The 21,756-nt window shown below is 46.6% G+C and overlaps 1 protein-coding gene across 1 annotated transcript in view; it reads left to right on the top strand.

Moving 5' to 3' along the window:
* SH3RF1 (SH3 domain containing ring finger 1) overlaps positions 1 to 21,756 on the top strand; it is a 150,117-nt gene that overhangs the window by 112,908 nt on the left and 15,453 nt on the right. The window contains exons 6-10 of the mRNA XM_069493716.1: positions 4,138 to 4,248; positions 11,381 to 11,535; positions 12,701 to 12,871; positions 15,262 to 15,521; positions 16,338 to 16,699. Of these exons, the coding sequence (XP_069349817.1) occupies positions 4,138 to 4,248; positions 11,381 to 11,535; positions 12,701 to 12,871; positions 15,262 to 15,521; positions 16,338 to 16,699 (1,059 nt within the window). The remainder of the gene's footprint in view (positions 1 to 4,137; positions 4,249 to 11,380; positions 11,536 to 12,700; positions 12,872 to 15,261; positions 15,522 to 16,337; positions 16,700 to 21,756) is intronic.

Genomic DNA, 21,756 nt, shown 5'->3' with positions numbered 1-21,756 from the left:
AGGACCTCTCTGTGTTAGGCTTTAATTCTGGGCTAAAAACAAGCCTGATTGTAGCCTTGCCCGAGTCACAGGACTCCTGTCATTATCCACTTTGGTGACGGCTGTATTTTCCTCACTCAAAGGTCAGCCTCGTTCAGAGCAGCCTGCTGTAAGAAGAAATTTCTTTCCAATCTCACGTTTCATTTTTAAAATTCATTCAGATTTTACGTTGTACTTCACCATATAGCTATGGGGTTTTTCCCTTTAAATATAAAAATGAAGTTATTTCCCCTTCAAAGAAAAAGAGGCAGACAGATATGGCCCTGGTCCTCAGAAAGTTTATGGTTTAACAAGTGCCTGTTTTGGACCACAGAATAAAAATTTACTATATAGTTTTTGATATTCCTTGACAATTTTATTAAAGATTATTTTTTTCTGAGCCTCATTTATTGGACCCTGCTCCTTGAGATTCAGACTGCATGTTTCAGGTTACACGCATTCTCTGTCAGAGTGGCATTGTGGTCTCATGGTGCCTTCTTGGTGGAGGCGCCATGAAACTTTTGATCTCATTGAGGAAGATGGGACACACATGCACACGCACACGCGCACACACGCGCGCACACGGGACTGGAGCATGAGTGTGAGGAAGGCAGGAGTCTTTGTTCTGTTCACTGAGAATATTCCAAATGGCAGACATACAGCAAGCGCTCAGTAAGCACTTGTTAAATGAATGAGTCACTTGAAAAATGGGTAGAAAGGGGAGCCATGTTATTCTACACGTAAGTAATCCTGCTCGTGTGAGAAATAGATGTGGGCTGTAGATCTGAGTTAGAAGTTAGAAACTGAAGGTTTTGTACGAGGTGCTGGAGGAGGGAGCGGTTAATCAAGACGGCCGTTCATGGACGGAAAACACAGTCGTTTAACTGTGCACGTTTCATCGGGTGACCTAGCAACATTTTGCACAACGATGTTTTCTTGAAATAAAAGACAAGCTTCAGCTAAGAATAGTGACAATTCAGAATGGGAATAGCTTTAAAAGAATGAACAGTGATTTTTTGGCAGTAGAGAAAATTAAAAGAGAGAGGAGGATAAACTGAGGGCGTCCGTGTCTCGCAGGGAGCTCGGCAGTCAGGTGTGAGCACGCCCGACGCGGCCACCCCACGCTGGGAACGCAGCCGGAAAGCAGAGCTGTTTGGGTTTGGGTTTGAGCAGCTTGGAGACAAGGCCTTTCTGTGTCCCATCAGGACGGTTTCCCCTCCAGCCATCCCACCCTCCTCCCCCGTTCCGGTTCACTCTGTGTTCAGTGCTGGGGTTTTGCCTCAGGGGGAAGTTATTTCTAGAAGAGGATGGGAGCTGTTTGAAGTGCTGCCTGGTTTCCCCAGCCTGCGTTTACAGAAAACACCACTTACAGAGGGCGCTGTGTGCGGTGAAGGGAACCTCAGTCCACAGTAAAGCGTTGAGCATGTGTAGCGTACGCCACGTGCACACACTCTCCCAGCCGTGGAGATCGTGTGTTTGGGAAAATGGCTCCTGTGAGACCGTTGAAAACAGGGCTCTCCTCTTCCCCTCGCCAGCAACGGCCCTGCCTGTAGATTTAACGGGGGCCGCGCGGAACCGTCCCCTGCAATCTGCCGCTTTGCTGTTTTCCTTTCCTTACTCATGCTGGCCTTTACCTTCAATTTTTTTTCCCATTTTTTTTTCCTCTTCATGTATTAGTTAGGATTAGGTTTGGTTGCATTTATTAGAAAATCAAAAGTAAGGGGCCTCAGGAAGTTATTCATTTTTCTCTCGTCCCAGTGGAATCCAGCTGGAGGGAGTTGAGTGCTGATGGGAGGGTGCCACAGAGTTCTCAGGGACGAAGGAGCCTTCCACTCCCCTCTGCGCCACATGGAGAGGTTCTCATGCTCACGTTTCTGTGTGGCAGTTAGCGATCTCTGTCACATCCAAACTCCAGGCAGCAGGTTGGTGACGAGACAGAGGAAGGGAGCACAGGGCCTGCTGGGATAGTTAGTGGTTATCGGGTGGTGGCTGAACTCTCAAACGCACAAAGCGGAAGATGAGTTCTAGCCCGTCCTCTCCAGGGGGTCACCAGATCAGAGTCTCACACAGGTGCCTGTGATTGACATCTGTAAGTGCACATGATAGTACAGGTAACCAAGGCGTCTCGTGTGCTCCTCTGACCACACCTGCAGTATTTTTTGGCCTCTGCCAGCTGGAGGAGTGATTCATAAGGTTACGTGTTTCTGCGGCGTCTTTGCGTCGCCTCGGGAAGCAAGCAGGCCCACCTAGCCTCTCCCGTTCGCTCTCCCAGCTCTTTCCCCTCTTCTCGCAGCCCTTCTTGTAGAGCAGACTGAACTGATTTTCACAGTTCCATGAGAAAAGGGTGAGCCCAACCGAAACTTAAATTGTCCCCATCCAGGGCGTTTATGCAGGACCTGCTTAGCCTTGGTCGGTTTACTCCTGCTTCTTGTGCTTCTGCTTTCAGTCATTCTTTGGTGACGTCGTCTCTTCCTTTGCTGCGGTGCTAGGGACAGCCACGTTAGGTGGCACTGGCAGGATTGCCCGGGCTCAGTGCTTCACTCCCGTGTCGCGATGGCAGTGACTGGGGAGCCTCTGGCCCAGCTGCTCGGGGGTCTAGAGACGCATCATTCTGACTCCCACCCTGGGGCTTTTGGAGAAACGTCAGTCAGTTACGAAATCTCGCTCAGATATTTGTAGGGTCAGGCCCAGGAAGCTGTATTTTGGTGCGTTTTTTCTGCCCCAAAGTTTCCTTGAGGGGGATGTCCGCTTTGAGGGGAGCTTCATTGTGTCTTGTGAGAAAGGCTTCCTCTTTTGTGTGGTGCCAACTTACGGTTGTCCTTGGCGTGTGTGTATAGTTGGAGTCACTGGTAAAATAGCTAAAGGCCAGAATGAAAAACCCGAGTGTTTCCCATTAGAAATTAGATTGGAAATGGACTTTGTTCACAGGAGAGGCAGAAGGTGAGGGTTTGGGGAGAAGCTCTAGTTAGTGGCACCCCCTGGATCCACCAGGGTTCAAGTCTTAGGTTCACTCAATACATAGACTAATAGATACAGCCGTGTTGTAGAAGGTGGTGGATTCAATGCATAACACGGAGTTATTTGTGAAAATAATTTATACGCTGTAATGCTGATTACCTGGCCTTGGTAGGGCTTGTCCCACGGGGACACTGAAAGCTTCCTTCAGGCCATCTGGGAACTAATCTCTGAGTTTTTTTTGTCCTTTTCTTAATTTATGGGAATTGAGGCCACTGTTTAGGATTAGATTTTTATTATTAAAAACCTACATTTTTTTTGGTGTGTCATCATTTCCTTGGGGAAACAAGGTACTGGCCAACCACAGTGCTTCCCTTCCCAGCGGGGGAGGAGCCGTTCGTGCAGGAGCCCTGCCCTGCTCTGCGGCACCGAGTGACACGGCGCGTCCTGCGGCCGGGCCTGCTTTGCACCCTGAGCGAAACTGATCGAACAGCTGAACACAGGCTATGAAATGACCCGAATAACTCAATTTCTTTCAAGTTAATTGAACTTGGGTGGTATCCTGGACAAGACACCTTTGAAAACAACTAATTTGGCTTGACATTGTTCCTGTAAAGGTTTGGTGAGCACCTGGCTGCTGTAGGCGTGTCTAGGCAGCTGCGTTTTAACCGTGCGTTCCCACTGGACAGTGGCAGTCCTGAAAATGATCCTGACGACAGCCAAACACCATGAGGCTTTCCCATAGATTTAACATATTGACAGACAGGTGAGCGTTCAGCCAAACCTACCTTCACAGGGTCTTCAGGGACACGGTTAGGACGCTAGTGAGCACCGGGCTGAGCGTCTGAGAGGTCAGTTTGACTCGTGTGCCGTACAAAGGAGGCAGTGTGTCACTGTGAAGGCGAGCAGCGGTCGCCCTCTGTGTGTGGAGCCTCGCAGGGACCGGTATTCATCGTATGACTCTTCAGCGCCTAGTAAAATTGCCTGGTACTAATTAGGTAACCAGTAAATTTGGATGAAATAAACTGAAAGGGATTCTGCTCTCCCAAATTAACAGAAACTTTAGAGTTTCGTTTTTAATGTGACTTGCCTTGCCAAGGGTTAGCCAGTGTAATCTGTTCCATTAAATACAGTCTTCGTTTAGTAACTTTTTTCTTCTTGCAGGTTCATATAAGCACCACCGGGCTAATTGTGACCCCGCCCCCGAGCAGCCCCGTGACGACTGGCCCCTCCTTTACTTTCCCGTCAGATGCTCCCTACCAGGCTGCCCTTGGCGTGAGTATAGCTTCTCCCGTCTGTGTTTCCCTCTGGGGTGTTTGGTCATGTTAGTCTGGCACATTCCACCTCCTGACACCTGCGTTTACCTTGGCACTTGCTGAGGGAGGTGGATCTCTGTCTTTCATCTGTTATCTCTGTTAATTTTAGCAAACAGCCCCTTCAGCCTGCAGAGTTTTTGACAGTGAAGATCAGTGGCCTGAAGCTATTAGAAGAACTCTGAGAAATACATTGTTTTCATTAAAGTGCAATCTGATTTTCTGAAGGCTTACCCTTTATTTCTTTTGAGTTTCTGGATCCTGCTTATTTCTTATAAAGACACCTTTACAGAAGTACTGAGAAAATGGGTCCTAAAGGCCAATGGTTTGCTTTGAGTCACACGATAAATTGATACCAGATCTCTACATTGAGGTTTCATCCCTTAATTTCTTCTATTGGCATAGCCTGTGGCTGTGACTACCTAAAGGTCCCTGCTGCCTGGGAAGGCTCCCTTACGTTACGTTGATTTTCCTTCTGAAAACATAACATCCTACAGATAGAGTCTAAACACCAATTGCTTTAAAACATCCAAACAGGGGAAAATAATATGGAGGATTAGGATAGCCAAGAGAGATATATACAAAGAAGAGGACCACTGTGCAGAGAAAATTAAAAGGGAAGAAATAAGCAAGTGCAAGTTTAGGTAGTAGAGAAACACAATGGTTTCAGTCATCGCTTCCTAAAATTGTAGGCAAGGAACTAGCAGTTGTGAGACTTCACTCATCCAGGCCAGCGCCTTGGCTTATATTTTCAGACTATTTGTTTCAGCACTGAGTCGAATGAAGACAGAAAAGATCATAATTTAGGCCTCACTTGCAGCACCCCCCCCCCCACCAAATAAAGTTGTTCAATCAGATGGCCCCGGTCCCTGGACCATTGCATCATCCTGCCCACCATGCCTGAGTGCCGGTGCTCACAGAGAAACCGTGTGTCCCGGTGAGAGGGAGCAGCAGACCGGAGTGGGAAGCCCAGTTCAGCCACTTACGTGTTGTGTGACCGTGGAAAAGGCGCTCAGCCTCTGTGAGCCTCAGCATCCCGCCTATAAAGTGAGATTTACAGTACCTGTTCAGAGTTAGGGCACAGAAAGGGGTGACCATCATTGATCATCATGGGCCTTCTATGGAGGGCTGCTGCGAGCCGGGCCTGTAACGGGCGATGCCTTGGAGGTCCGGGTTACTTTGTTATGGTTTTCTCTGCTGTCTGTACCAGGAATAGTGATGCTTCCCAGCAGCTGGTTTGTTTTTAGGTTGTGGATTTTATCCGTGTTGTAAAGATTTTATTTCCCTCTGCCAGAATGCTCACAGTGGATTTGTAGCCCCTCCAGCAAGGAGCTCACAACGTAATTAGTCAAAACATTGGCTCCGTCTAGTTTTACTGTCCTCATTTTCCATTTCCCTCTTTTTTCTTATTTCTTACTTATTTTGTCTTGATACATTTTATAAATAATTGAAAACTGTTTTTGAAAAAAGGTGGGATATAAGTAAATGCAGAATTATTGCCTAGCTTAACCTAGATGTTTGAAAACCTTTAGAGTTAAGCATGTTCTTGTATTTAAATGGAAGTGTTGTAGTTAGAGGTCAAAGTTATTTTTTTTTTAGATGTTCCCTGAACGATTACAGCTTCCTTGATAGTACAAGTGGTTGGTGAAGGAGAGGTTGCCTTGATTCATCTGGGGAAAAGATGAATTTCAGTTAACTTTTATTGCAATTTGATTTCCACGAGATTCTGTTTGCCCCAAGTGTTTGACCCTGAGCCAAGACCCACTACCATCCTGTCCTCTGGTCTCCAGGGGAAGCTCTCTCCTCTCCTTCCCACCCCCAGTTGATACACACAACCAGTTGCTATTTCCGTTTCCAGATGATTACCTTGCATAGAAAAGTTCTACTTGATTTCTTAAGGGGAAAAAAAAGACTGACTTTTCTGATAATAGAAAAATTAATTATAAGCTGAGCATCCCAAATCTAAAAAATGAAATGCCCTAAAATCCAAAACTTTTTAAGCACCAACATGACATTCAAATGACATGTTCATTGAAGTATTTCAGATTTTGGATTTTCAGATTTGAGATGCTCAACCAGTAATGCAAATTTTTTAAAATCAGGAAAAAAAAATCCAAAATACTTCTGGTCTCAAGCATTTTGGATAAGGAATATTCAACTTGTGGTGGAGAAGATATAAGACTGGCTGAATTTCAGCCCTTATAGGCTGAAAATCATTTTACAGTATAGTAAATGGCCAATTGCTTTTAGCTGAGGGCTCACTGCAGGGCAGATCAATGGGACAGGTCCCAAGAGAGCATGGGTATTCAAAAATTAACTTACATTTAACCTTTGTAGCTAGGATTATATAAGAAAGCTTGCATGTAAAGCAAGAGGAAGGTTTATTAAACAGTATGTCTACTGTGCCAATTCCATTTAATGAAAAACTAATTATAAACAGAGCTATCTGTCATCCCAGGAGATGTCTAGAACTTAAAGTCCCTGGTAGGTAGGTAGAAATGTTTTGGATTTAATATGTTAGATTTAAGTGGAAAAATCTCAGTAGTATGTGCCCTCTGCTTCTTATGTTAATTGTGGCAAGTATTCTATTTAAAATTTGAAATGTTTCTAAAGACTTTGAGTACTATCCCAGCAATAGAAGGCAGCTTAGAAAAGAAACCAGGCTTTTCATAGTGCAGATTTATAGGTAATAAATGCCACCACTAGAATAGAAAATGATAATTATTTCTAGTGCTTTTTTTATGAATTGAGACTTTTTAATCTTTTATGCAGAATGAAGTTATGGGCATATTTACCCATACATTTCACATGTAACAGTTAAAATTTTAAATATCTAACATTATGAGCAAAACTGATATTATATATATCTAACTCAAGACTATGAATTTTTTTCAAGTAGTGAATTTTTTTTTTTACTCATTTTGTTGGTGAGGATGATGAAGATCTTAGTCTTACATCTTCTGTACAATGGCAGAAGAACTTTTAAAATAAGTGATTAATAATTCCAGATCCTCCATATCAGCCAAGAGGTGTTTAGCTGGAAGATGTTATAAGGTAGCCAGGTCAATAGAGTCCAGATGCCACCCATGGCCAGCTTATAAACAAATTGCATTCCACAAATGTCTAACCCTGATTTAAAAATTTTATACACACACACACACACACACACACACAAACTTTTGAGTTTATTTAAAGAAACAAAGTTTAATGATGTGAGGTTCTCAGAATAACCAATATGTAGTGAGTGCACCGTAGCCCATGGTGGGAGCTAAGCAGAATCTAATGCTGGCAGCAGGTTCAGGGACAGGCTCTGGAAGTGGGGGCTGGGACCGTCAACCTTGGTAGTTTGAGAGGTAGAAGTGGAGCCTTTGGAACTGGCAGGAGATCTGAAAATCAGAACAAGGATTAGGATATGGTCAAAACTTTCATAATAACAACAGAAAAGGACTCTAGCATCTCAGGAACTGAGCGTCTTGTTCTGTATCATATTGTTCTAATGGGGGTGTAGAATCACAGAGAGTTTTCTTATGGATGAAACACTCATTGAGGATCTGTCGCCTTCTGGCTGCAATGCAAGGTGCCAGCCATACGAAAACGAGACGACAGTCTCTGCCCTCCCGGTCTCAGGAAGCATGACAGCAGCCTCCATTACTGAGCTGCAGCCGTGTTCCCGGGTGCTGGGAAAGACAGCCGCAGGAACTATTTCTGATTATTAACGTTAAGTCCATCTCTCAGACTGGGATAGCGAGGCATAGAGACTGTACAGAATTTACACAATGAACTAGTAGAGATGCCTCTCTCCTTACAGATCGAATGTGGCAGGGGAAATCTACAGTTTGTGCACATGGGTGGTCGTGCTGCTGAAAGTGCTGGCGCTGCTGACTTGGGAGGGCATCTCCATGCAGTGGTGGAAACATTTCCTCATCCCCAGTGTACGTGCACCTGAGTTCAGTGCAAAGAGAGACCGTTGAGAGATGCTGATGTTGAGGGTTGAAAGTGAGTTGATTGGAAAACATGTTTAGAAGGAAATGATGAGGGGGCTGAGGAATATTAAATGAAATCTGCCCAAGGGACCCGCAAATGCTCAGTCTGTCCTGCCAGTCGCTTTTCTGCCCTGGGAGGTGGACACGTTAGGACAGTTGGGAAGGAAACAAACCCTTTATTGTCAGTTGAACTTGTGCCCAAAACTCCAATGCAAAGCACTTTGCTGGTAAACTGGCCGGTAGCCCTTGGCCCAGGCTTGAGGCATACTGGATTATTTCCCTATTCTCAGCCAAATCCAGATCTAACCACTATCTGGGCTGGTTGCAAGAAAGGACAAGAGGAGGAGAGAGTTGCCAGAAAGGAGGGGTTTCGTACCCACGAACTTGAACTTTTCACTGGGTCCACTGGCCAGTGCAGCCTGTCAGTGTCCTGAGACGCTGCTGCCCAGAGAGAAGAGGCTCCCGCCCTGCGCTCTCGCTCTAGCAAAGGAGGGAAGCCAGGGCTGCCTGGGAGGCTGGGTCAGGGTTGCAGTCTGTGCTTTTCTGACCCCAAAGCCCATGCTGAGTCTACAGCACAGCACTGCCTCACCTTTCAGGATCAGTGGTCAGGAGACAAAACCTGGACATGGTAGAATATGACCAATTCCCTTTAGCAGGCCATTTCTAAGTTCTGGTTTTATTGAACAAAACACTGTTAACAAAATGTGACAATAGCGGGTCCACTGATGTTTCTTGCTAGTGGAGGGTGCATCTTGGCCTCTGGGGCTGGGCTGGCCTGGGCTGCGCCATAACAGGCAGGCATCCAGGCCACCTCGGGGCGAGTGGAAGGCCGTGCGGTTCGCTCTGTAGAAATTTCAGGTCTTGCAGGGTCGCAGACTGCCAGAGGCACGATATCCAGTGGATCGCCTTTTGAACTTCCTCATCACCAGACTATTTGGGTTTAGGCTGTTTATAAAGCAACCGCAGGACTTCCTACTCTGTCACAGCCCTGGACTCACCAGGGCCCTATCATTTTACCTGCCCCGCAGGACCAAGCAACAGCTAGGAATCTGATTTTAGTCAGACTTTCTCTCTTATCTTTGTGTGCTCACACACACGCTAATACACGTGCAAAGACATACGCACATTTACCCAGCATTGGGAAAAAATCTGCCCGGTTTTATTAAGACCATCTATGTTTCAACGTCAAAAAGAGAGAACTGTAGAGAACTGTTTTCTCTCAGGCCCAGGATCTCCCAGGATCTCTCAGAGTATCCTCTTTGACGCAGTATCTCAATGTCTCACTCACTCCGCAAAAGTAATGTACATGAAACATTGGCTTCGTGTATTTTGTAATGATAAGTGATCTTTCTTTAGATTTTATTAACAAAATATGAAATGTGTTTTTATCAGGTCCATAGATACTGTCTGCTTTTTTCTTGGGCCAATTTTTACAGCCTCTGTTTTAACGATATTAGGCTACAATGGACAACTTTAATTTTCTTTTTGAACATGTGCCATTTGTCTTTTGCCTTCCCGCAGCCACACTGTTTTGAGGCTGGGCTTAGAACGATTTAAATGGAAATCACTTAAGTGGTAATTTTACAGTTTCTCTGTGTACTACTCCATGTACAGTGCGAACTTGTTATCTCACCTGTCAAGCCACGGATGCGTTATTGTCCGTGAACTGCCGGGTCACATTTGCGAGTATTTTACTGGGATTATCTTTATCTCCGCTTTGTCACTGGAAGGAGGTCTGATGGGATGAATGCTTGACCTTCTCCTGTTTAGGGGTTTGGGAGGCTCTAAGCCCCGGTACATGCAAATTCCAGAGCTGTAACAAATCCTGATGCTGCCACGATGTGTATGGAGAGTGTGAGTGATGCTTTCATGACATTCTAACTTTGAACCGACCTCTTCCTCGTCCAGGTTAGCGCTCTCTAAGCAGCTTGGCACCTCCTTTATTTCTGCAACAACTTCAGCTGCAGTGTGGGAAAAAATCCTTATTGAAAGTCACTTTAGCAATAAATTAAATACAATATGTGAAACAGTTGGAATATATGTCTAGAAATTTGAAATTTTTTCCTACTCAGTTTACTATGTTTCTGGAGCTATGTATATTAACAGATGAAGGAAATGTTGATGAGATTCAAATTTTTATTACAGAAAATAGAAATAAAATGGCTATAATGAGCTATGTTTCGAAATCATTGGATTTTTTTATTAATATTCTGATGCGTAGAAGCCATTTATATACTTTCCTAGGTGCATTCTTTAGTCTCCTTATTTCTCCTTTGAGTTTGTTTTTACATCTAGTGGTTCAAAGAGTTGGGGAAGGCGAGGTGGGGATTCAGGCGGTCTTTGTGCGCCTGTTTTCCCAGGAGTTTCAGTATACAGACCCTGAAGAATTGTCTGGGGTTTATAGATCAGAAGGTAACAATTGCTCCATTGATTTTCAAAAGGCATGGAATCCTGTAGGCAGAACCCCATTAGGCTGTGCCCATAAAGGAACCAGCAGCTTTTCACTGGTATACTTGTTAAAGATTACCAGCCTTGATAGTACCAAATTTCAAAAGCTGGCAAAGTTAAGAAAAGAATAAGCAAAAAGTAGCAACAATAGCCCAGTGACTGTGGCTTGCTATTGTTTGGGCTTTTTGGAGGCATCAAAGCAAATTTTCTTTAGAAGGGATGATTTGAGATACAGTGCAGCAAGATTGTTTTGTGTCGTGTTTAAGTTTCGGGTTACAGAAACAATCACAGATTAATTCCTAGCAAGCAGCGAGACATTACAGCTGCCCCCTCAAAAGGATTCTTGTCCACGTCCATACTTAAAAAGTGCTATTAATCTTAAAATTACATTCAGTCATTTCATTTTTCCTTGCCTCCTCCCAAGGGTGAGTACTTACCTGTTTACTGAAAAGGTTGCTGTGGCTTTAAGATCTTAAAGGAGAACGAGAGATGGATTTTTAAAGGGGGACTTTCATGCAAGGTAGCCTGCTGATTCTGCTCTGTGTGCATTCCAGGAAAGCCTTGCTCTATGGATTTCTGATTCCCTTTCCCTCCCACCTTCCATCGAAGATGTAAATCAGTGTTTTCTTCCCTTTTTCCCCCGTTTATTTTTTGCTGTCTCAGACTCTGAATCCTCCTCTTCCCCCACCGCCTCTCCTGGCGGCCACCGTCCTCACCTCCACCCCGCCAGGCGCTGCTGCTGCTGGAATGGGACCGCGGCCCGGGGCAGGATCCGCTGACCAGATCCCACATTTACGGCCTCAGACTCGCCCCAGTGTGTAAGTGGGGGTCTCGATTATCACTGCTTAAGTCTTCATTTAAAACTGAGTCCTAACAGCAGAGACAGAGAAAGACCTTTCTCATATGAGCTGGTGACAGGCTTAAGGCTCACCAAAGCTTCTGCCTGGTCGTGCATATAATTAGGACACAGCTGAAACCCAATGGGCCTAATACCTGAGCTTGCCAGCTAGCAATCCTGCTGAGTGAAGGCCTTCCATAGTTTAGGGAAACACACTGTTTGCTTCTGTATGATAGTATATGTTTATGGAACTGCGCTTTTTGAACAACTCCTGTTCGAGCTTTTTATCTTCATTTTCATTTCTTGAATTAGGATAGTGATGAACAGAGAGTATTCCACACAAATCGGGTCTAGATCTGGCTGGCAGGTGACTGTAAAAAGCTGTAAGTCCCCAGCAGTCAGTATCCAGAAAAGTCTAATTATCCTGTTGAGAGTTTATTGATGGCGGAATACAACTAGATTCTTGTGGACCCTGCATTGTGTGAGTTTATACACAGCTTAGAGCACTGGTAAGAACTGTAGGTTAGTGCTGCCTGCCTGGTTTCCATGTGTTCATGGGTACAATCGCCTTGCATTGTGGAGTTGTTTTGTACTCTCTGTGATCTAGACCTTCTTTTCCTTTGACTTCTTCCAATTCGGTCTCCTTCCTGGCTGAGCACACAAAGCAGGTGCAGCGCAAGCCTCTAGGTGCAGCTTGTGTGTGGAAGGCAGCGTGTTGTGCCTCCCGGGGGGGGGGGGTTCCTGCCATATGTCCTCACTGGGGTTACTTCCCAAGTCTAACAAGTGCCATTTGAAGAGCTTAATTTTCCCAGTAGGTGCATAATCCCTAGCAGCAAGTCAGGCACTGCTGGAAGCTGCATCCCTTCTTCACACTGCGCAAATACCGTTTGGTGGGACACTCACTTCCACGCCGGGAGGGGTGGGTTCAGCAGTTATTAACCAGGAAGGCCTTTTCCTGCATTTAAAATGTAGACAGCAAAACCTCTTTCGGTGGAGAATTGCCAGTGCTGCTTCCAGGTTAAAGGATTATACTCTCTGTTTGCTTTTGTCCAAAATGTTCAAGACTTTGTACCAGGAAAGAGTTTTGAGCATCTTGGGGTTTATCTGTTACTCAGCCCGAAATCAAATATTCTTTTCTGTTCTAGGTATGTTGCTATATATCCATACACTCCCCGGAAAGAGGATGAACTAGAGCTGAGAAAGGGGGAGATGTTTTTGGTGTTTGAGCGTTGCCAGGACGGCTGGTTCAAAGGAACATCAATGCACACCAGCAAGATAGGGGTTTTCCCCGGCAATTACGTGGCACCAGTCACAAGGTACGGCCCAGAACAGATGGTTTCCTGGGTTCCAAGCAGAAAGCTTTGTTCTTTCCCATGGTTTTCAGCCTATGCAGACTCCTTCTCACATTATGATTGCCTGTTATGTAGCCAGAGTTTTTTTAAATCCTTATCTCTATCTGCTAAAATCCCTTCTAACTCTAAAATTCTTAGCTTACTGTTCACATGGATATATGTGATATTATAGATTTCTACCAATAAATATACTGGGTTTTAAGTTATTTGCTTGAATTTATCTGTAAGAAGACTCAACTATACCATTTTCAATATTTTTCTACTAGAAACTAAAAAGCATGGTATTTAACATAAGCAGCAAATTATACTCACATGTCTACGTGATGCTCACTGCACGCCGGGCAGGCAGACCTCTGAATGCGTCACCATGACTAACTGCAACTCCTTCCGCGGTTCACTGCTGCCGCCGCTGTCACAGCCCCCTGAATAGAGAGGAAATCGAGGCACGCAGAGATGAAATAACTTGTCTGAGATCACACAGTGAAGAAGTGCTCAATCTCCAGGTGGTCTAGATCCATATTTTATTCCATTAATGCGGTGATTACTCTGAATTCTGGCAAGTAATTCTATAATAGGTCAAAAATAAAATTTTTAAAGATGGTATAGATCCTTCTCTACTGAGGGCGATTTTCCTCCCCACGGGCCGTATCTGGACGTGTTGGTGATTGTCACTCTGGAGGTGGGGGTGCTGCTGGCATGTGTGGGTAGAAGCCAGGGACGCTGCTACACCTCCTACAATACAGAGGGCAGCCGCCCACAAAAGAGAATAATCTGGCCCAAAATGTCCCCAAAGTTGAGAGATCCTGTTACAGGGTGATTAGAGCTCTAGATATGTAACATTTTCTTTACTTTATTTCAAGATAACCCACCTGCTGGTCCCTGAGGAAAGTAGCTTTGCAAACAGAGTGAAATGACCTGTGATGAACTCAACACTGAGGGTGCCCTGGTTTTTGACCACTGACCATTAATAAATGGTCCAGGTTTAACTGTTAAATCATTCCTCAAACCCCCTGATTTTAAACAAACAGCTTAATGAACTGACATGTTTGTCAGCTGTTGGCCTTGATTTGTAGGTTGGCCAGCAGCCTAATCAAATGAAAATCACTGTTGCTGCAGATGGGGACAGAATGTTAGCTTTCATTTGACTTGCAAATTTTTAATCAATATAAACCTTCTTTTCTGTATACGCTGAAATCTACATTCAGGATCCAGCCCATCCAGAAAACAGCAGATAGACCCTCCTTGGTGCAAAATAACAATAATAAATAAGGGAAGTACAACAAACAACAGCAACAAAAAATGAATATAATGGAGGAAAACATTTTTATAAGACTCAAAAACAAATTATTGGAAGTCTGTTCTTGTTTAACTCTGGAGCGATGCTTGCTCACAGTAAACTCTGTTATGCATCATGGTATATACTAAGGACATTCAAATTAATGAGGTATCTGACTTAGTAGAAAGTCACTGTATACAGAATTGTTGCCATATAAGTGAACTTAGAATATAAAAAAATACATTACACCAAACTACGTTGAACCTAATTTAATTAAATTCAACCAGGAAATAGCTCTTCAGGGCTGGCTCTACCCCTGTAAGTAGCAAATACAGGAAGGACAGGAAAGAGCCGTTGCACACTGACCCTGCCTTCAAGGAGTATTTACCGAGTCAGCAGTATTTAATAAGGAATTTATTAAAAAATAATACACCACATTTATGATCAAGAGCCAAAGCATAAACAACTGTGATATAAACAGAAACAGAACAAAGGACAAAATCCACATGAAACAGTATAATCATAAGGTCTTAAAGCTGAACCGTAGGCAAAGCTTCTTGAACGACAGGATTTGTGCCGGATCTTGAAACATAAAGGAAATTAAGACAGGTCACTGAAAGCCAGAAAGGACATTCCAGTAGCGTGTGTGTGCACACGTGTGCACGTACCCAGGAGCTGTGTGGGGTGGGGTGGAAGCAAGTAGGAAGACGGTGGGAAACGGCAGCAAAGCCATGGGACTCTGGGTGTCGTGAGGGACACGCCTGGCTTGTCCCGCAGCAGAAGGAGCAGAACCAGGCCCGGACAGTCGGTGGAGACAGTTGGCCTCGGTGTGGAAAGTTGAACTTGAGCAGAGCACGGTGTGTGGTTTCTGGTGACTCAGAAGGCATTTCAAGACCTTTCTCTGCCTCGGGGCCATCACTACTTTGGATTTTCTATTCTTCAGCTTTGTAAAAATAATTCCATTCATTTTTTAAGACGTTCTGTCTTTAAAGCTCTGAGTCATTTTTCTTGCATTAATTGTTCTGTCTCCCGCTTTGCTGATGGATGGGGCTTCCCGTCTCCGTTTCTGTCTTGGCAGGGCGGTGACAAACGCTTCCCAAGCTAAAGTCCCTATGTCTACTGCGGGCCAGACAGGGCGTGGGGTGACCATGGTCAGTCCTTCCGCCGCAGGAGGGCCTGCCCAGAAGCTCCAGGGAAACGGTGTGGCCGGGAGTCCCAGTGTGGTCCCCGCCGCCGCGGTGTCGGCAGCTCACATCCAGACGAGCCCTCCGGCCAAGGTCTTGCTGCACATGACGGGGCAGATGACCGTCAGCCAGGCCCGCAGCGCAGTGAGGACAGGTAAGGAGGAAGCCAGACAGGAACGTGCTGGGAAAAGGGGTTACCGACCTAACACAGACCGTTTGTGACAGATGTTGAGGAAAGCAGATGTGATATTAAAACAATGAGCAACACTGCGAAGTAGAAACGGGCACAGTCTAGTCGGTGGCACTTTGCTTATTTGGGCTAAGCCCGCCCTGCGCGTTAATTCAAGCTTGATCTGTAGATCTCACGACTGAAAGAAACTGGGCTGATGCTATGCGTGTCAACAGTACTGGAGAGTGACTGCTGTGGTCAGTCCCACTGCTGCTAGCTGTGTGACCATGGCGTGACACTCTGCTAACCAGCGTGCTGATTATTTCTGATGGACTTAATCACGTGTCTGCTTTAGACCCAGTGGGATCTCAGACAGCTTTCTTAGTTCTAAAGGCTTGTGAGTTCTACCAGAAAAACAAAAAAAGGGGGAGGAAATAGTTAATAAGAAAAGGGAATGAAAGAAAAGGGGAAGGACAGGAGGGCCACACGTGGCGTCTAGTACCGTCAGGAAGTGGCTCAGCGTCTGCACGCTGTGGAAGGCCGTCTCCCCCCAGAGGGCCCTGAGGTCAGCGCGGAGCTTCCAGGCCCTCAACAGACCAGAGGGCTGACCTGGCAGGAAAGTGGTACCTGGGAACCCAGCTAAGACTAAGTGCTTTAGACCTCCACACGTCCGTTCTTTATCGTGCTAAACGCAATCGCAGCCTTTCATTGGGGTCTGATGCAGTGAAATGACTCGTGCTTTGGTGAGTAGCATTTATTAGAAAGTTGAATCTTGCCGTGTTCCCTCCTGTCGTCTACCAGTGGCGGCACACAACCAGGAGCGCCCTACGGCAGCAGTGACGCCCATCCAGGTGCAGAACGCCGCCTGCCTCGGCCCTGCGGCCGCGGGGCTGCCCCATCACTCGCTGGCCTCCCCGCAACCCCCACCCCCCACGGCGGGCTCTGCCCCCCACGCCGCTGCCGCGGGCATCAATCGAGCCAGCGCCTCCCTGGCCTGCATGGCGGCTGGGTCTCTGACCTCCTCAAGCATCACTGCCGCCTCTCTGGAGAACGAGCCCGGTGGCCGGACGGTGACCATCCTCCCCGGACTTCCCACGTCTCCTGACAGTGCTTCGTCGGCTTGCGGGAGCAGTTCCGCGTGCAGAGCGGACAAGGACAGTAAAGTAAGATGAATCCCTGTCTCCCTGCCCTTCTAGCTGTGAAAGGACTCCTTGTCCAGTCCTTCAGGTGCTCACCACGCGTGAGTCACTGCCAGGTGTGAGGAGCCGTGGGGAGCAAACGTGGCACCACCCTGTCCCCTGACCGTGGTCCGTGTTCCTCTGCATTCAAGCGTTCCCCGGTCGCCAGGCCTGGGGTTGGGTGTTAGGGAGCACGGAGAACGAGGCGTCACTCCTCGCGCAGCTGCCAGTTGCACGGAGGAGTTTCCCTCCCCCTGTGGTCACTCGTTCCTCCATCATCCTGCTGCCGTCAGTTCTTCCTGCTCAGTCAGTCTTGCTTGTTAACGGTTCTGGAAAACAAAACAAAACCTTTGGTAAATGAAGAGGTTGAGGCTGTTAATGCTGAGTGTTATTTGTGGGTTTATTTTATTTACAGTACGTCAGGCCATAATCAGCATGGTTCCTTGAGAGATAAGACTTAAAATTTAGGGAAAAGTTATTTTCTAATTCCATGATTTTTTTGAAAATCTCTCATTTGGAGCTAAATTTTAAAGAAAATATAAATAGAAAGCTATGTTTAGAAGACTGACCTGTGGTTGGGGTGGAGACAGATATTGGAGGCAAGAGAAATTACTGGTGATTAAATGTGAGCAGAAAGAGAAGAGATGATAGATAATAGGTCTGGGTGATTTTATTGTAATCATGACTTCCTCAATATTTCATGCATTTCCCCTAAAGCTCTAGACCAGAACTGGGAAGTCTTAGGGTAATCGTGAACTCTCAGCCACCTGGTTCAGTGGTAATGTGTGTTGCTCTGTGTAAATGGTTGGGCAAGCCTGTAAACAGGAGTTTATAAGGAAATAAACTTTACAGCCTACCAAAAAGTTAATATTTAATTGTTGGGTTAACATGCGACTTTTTGAAAAAGATTAATATCTTTTCAGTGTTCATAATTAACTACGTTGAACTTGTACTCAAGCTGACATGTCCCACTTTATTAATATCTTTTAAAGAATTATTTTTATAGTTTAGATTTTAAGGCTTTGGGACAATGTGCCTCGGAGCCCGTTTCACTGGTGAGGACAGGACTCTCGGACCCAGCCCTCCCTGTCCGGAATCCACTGCATCTCTGAGGCTGGAAAGGTCCCCGTGGGAGGCAGGATGTTGGCTTCCCAAGATGCCACCTCCCGATCCCTGGAAACTTCAAATATGCTTCATTACCTGGCAGGGGGACCTTGGAGATGGGATTAGATTAAGAGCCCAAGACAAGGGGTTGTTCTGGATTAGCCGGGTGGGCCCAGTGTAATCTCAAAGAGCTTCATCAAAGGCAAGAGGGTCGGGCCAGGGAGGGGCCACAGGGGGGAACGATGGGAGAAAGGGGCTGCGAGCCGACGAGTGCAGGAATCTGGAAACGGCAAGGAAGCAGATTCTCCCCAGCGGCCTCCACGAGGAAGGTGACCCTGCCAACTCCGTGGTTCTGGGACCTGACTCTCACCACGTGTTGGAGGTAGTTTGTTACAGCAGCAGCTAACGTGGGCCCTTGCAGGTAGTCCCGGTGAGCACCCACCCCAACTGCTGGCCTCTGCCTGGGCGCCCCACTGACCCCGCGAGTGCCCCCGCCCCAGAGCCTCCTCCAGATGCCCCAGACGACTGCCTCTCAGCTCAGCCTTCCAACCCTTGTTCTTTATTTTGAGGGGCCACGTAGAAAGCATTGATCTCCTTTCTGTGTGATGCCATGAGGTATTTGCGGGGTTGTCCTCTTGTGTCTTCTTTGTTCTAGGCTATTTTTTGTTTGTTTGTTTTTAGACAGGTTCTCACTCTGTTGCTTGGGCCAGAGTACAGTGGTGTCAGCCTAGCTCACAGCAACCTCACACTCCTGGGCTCAAGCTATCCTCCTGCCTCAGCCTCCCCAGTGGCTGGGACTACAGGCATGCCACCATGCCCGGCTAATTTTTTGTTTTCCCTATCCAGCTAATTTTTTCTATTTTTAGTAGAGATAGGATCTCGATCTTGCTCAGTCTGGTTTCTAACCCCTGAGCTCAAGCGATCCTCCCGCCTTGGCCTCCCAGAGTGCTAGGCTATATTCTTGAAGTTTCTTTCACCTGTTCTTCATGTCACAGACTTCAGATTTTCCCTTCTTAAATCCATTACCTCATTTAATATTCAAGTCCACTAAAGAGACTTATTCTGGTTGATATAAATTCCATAATTCCATGATTATTGTCACTTCAAGCATCTTGAATCCTCATGACTAGAGTGTTATTTAGCCTCCATTTCTGCATCGCACCTGCAAAGACATCAGGGGAGAACTTGCCAAATGCCACGTGGACATCTACACGTCCTTCGTGACCTCCCATGCACACAGTTACTTACCGTCAGCAAGCGTCTCCCGGGAGAGTCAGGGTGTCATTGCCTTCTCTTGAGTGCTCACAAGCCTTTCATTTTATACTGTTCTAGGATTTCCAAGATGGTCTGCAAAGTGCTTTGTTGGCATCTTTTTGAACACTGGGACCACGTGGGCCCTCCTTTGCCTGTGGAGTTGACCCAGATCCCGGATTTGCCAGGATCTCTCCAGACTAACGGTTGCATGTTGGCTGTTAATTTTCTCCGTACGCTGGGGTGCATTCAGCCTGCTAGGAGTAGTCCTTTGATCTTGCAATCCCACTCTCACCCCACAGCCGGTCTGAAGACTGTCCCTCCCTTTCTTCTGGCCATCTGAGAACCACCATCCTTCACAGCAGGTCTGCGTTTCTTGTTCTTGTTTCAAACATAACTTTAAAACAGCTCTTTAAAAAAATTTTTTTTTTGTCTTTAGCATTTTTGCAAGTTTAACCTCATTCTGATCTTTAGCTTCCTTGGATTGCTGTGGGCCATGTTACATTCTTTGTTAGCGACTCTTTCTTGATCTTTTGTACATGTGCTTTAAAAATTTGAGCCATTAGGCTGCCCCCCGGGGGATCCCATCAGTACCTTTAGATGCCTCAACGTTTTTTTTCATCTGCAGGGATAATTTGCAATTGTGTGGTTAGAATTTCATTTTTGAGAGCCCTCCCATTCCTCTTGAAGCATCTTCGCTTTTGCGTTTCAGGTCATGCATATATTTTCTTTGAACATTTAAAATCAGCTCTTTTAAACCTCAGAGTTCAAACCTGACTATCGCCAGCTTCTCTTTCAGTGCTTTCTTCCATGTTCTCGATATTTCTGCTTCACCAGCCGAATGTCGCCACCCCCTGCCGAGCTCTGCCTTCCCCCTGGTTGATCAGAATGAGATCCAAAGTGGCAGCCTCTCAACTTTCCGAGAGATTAAACCATCAGCAAGTCAAGGAAAAATGCGTCAGATTCTAAGTTTAGTTGAGAGTTCCAGCAGATATCTTGGTATTTGACAATGCCCTCATTATTCCTGTCTTCCCTCATCATTGTGTAATCGTCACCCATGTACTCAAACCCACCAGCAGTGCCCGGACTATCCCCCGGATGATGGCGTGTCTGCTGCCCCAGACGCTCTGCTGTGGACCACGGCCGGGGTTCCACGGCCAGTATTCCCTGCCGGTATTCCATGCCCGGTGTTCCACGGCCAGTGTTCCCTGCCGGCATTCCACAGCCAGTATTCCACGGCCGGTGTTCCACGGCTGGTATTCCATGGCCGGTGTTCCACAGCCGGTGTTCCCTGCCGGTATTCCACGGCCGGTATTCCATGGCTGGTGTTCCACGGCCGGTGTTCCACGGCCAGTATTCCCTACTGGTATTCCACGGCCGGTGTTCCATGGCCAGTGTTCCCTGCCGGCATTCCACAGCCAGTATTCCACGGCCGGTGTTCCACGGCTGGTATTCCATGGCCGGTGTTCCACAGCCGGTGTTCCCTGCCGGTATTCCACGGCCAGTATTCCATGGCCGGTGTTCCACGGCCAGTATTCCCTACTGGTATTCCACGGCCGGTGTTCCACGGCCGGTGTTCCCTGCCGGCATTCCACGGCCGGTGTTCCACAGCCGGTATTCCCGGCCGGTATTCCACGGCCGGTGTTCCACGGCCAGTGTTCCCTGCCGGTATTCCACGGCCGGTGTTCCCTGCCGGTGTTCCACGGCCGGTGTTCCACGGCCGGTGTTCCACGGCCGGTGTTCCCTGCCGGTATTCTACAGACATGTCAGCTTTTCCATGTACATATCGGGCTGTTGCAGCTGCTTAACCGGGCTGTTCCCTTTCAGTGACATTTTATTTGGAAGTCCTGTCTCACAAAGTCTCAGGGATCTCCAGAAGCTACGTTTTTGTCCCGGAGTCACAGTGTGTAGCTAGCTTTGGTGTCTGTGCCCTGTGGTTTGATGAACAGGCATCTGAAACGCCGTGTTTCATCTCGGCTGTAACTTGTTTGGAATCCTGGGCCTTTCAGTCACCGGTCCACAGTCGTCAGTTTAACAGCTTCATCTGGGTGTTTTTCTAACTTCATACTCAGTGCAAAGGCTTCGTTATGTGATCAGCTAGTTCCTAGGCAATGTGTTTGCCAGTCTTGGTGAGATATTTAATATAGGTATATAAGAATATTTTGTGTGTGTGTTTTTTTAGAAAAATTTTTAGATTATACATATTCAGTTAGAAGTTAGAGAAAATCCAGATGTCCAAACAGAAGGCCTAAATGTGATCTGAGATTTCAAAGAAAACCACGAATATTACAGTGTATATGTTTTTCCCCTATATACCAAAATACAACATATTATTTTGGTATATTGAGTTTTCATTCAGGAAAAAAAAAAATCCTTTTGTTCAGCACAATTGTATAATTGTTCTCACATTCTCTAAGTTTTTACCCTCACCTCAGAAAAGGCGGAGGAGCAGCCTCTGGTGCCTCCCGACCCCGTGTGCTTCCCTTCCCCAGCCCTGACTTTGTCGTCTCCAGAGAGGCTGTGCAGGTCTCTTCCCGCTCTGCCCTGCATTTCCCCAGGAGGGAGGGGGCTGGCGCAGTCTGCCCTGTCCTGGGTGCGCCTCAAAGACGGCGTCCTGCAGGTGGGCCGCGAAGCTCAGCATGTAGGCCCCCCAACCTCCCACCCCCAGATCCCTGACGACTCTCTCC

Source organism: Eulemur rufifrons, chromosome 18, assembly GCF_041146395.1.
Source record: "Eulemur rufifrons isolate Redbay chromosome 18, OSU_ERuf_1, whole genome shotgun sequence".
Classification (NCBI taxonomy): Eukaryota; Metazoa; Chordata; class Mammalia; order Primates; family Lemuridae; genus Eulemur; species Eulemur rufifrons.
Note: the sequence above shows the minus strand (reverse complement) of the source record. Positions and strands in the feature narration are given on the sequence as shown.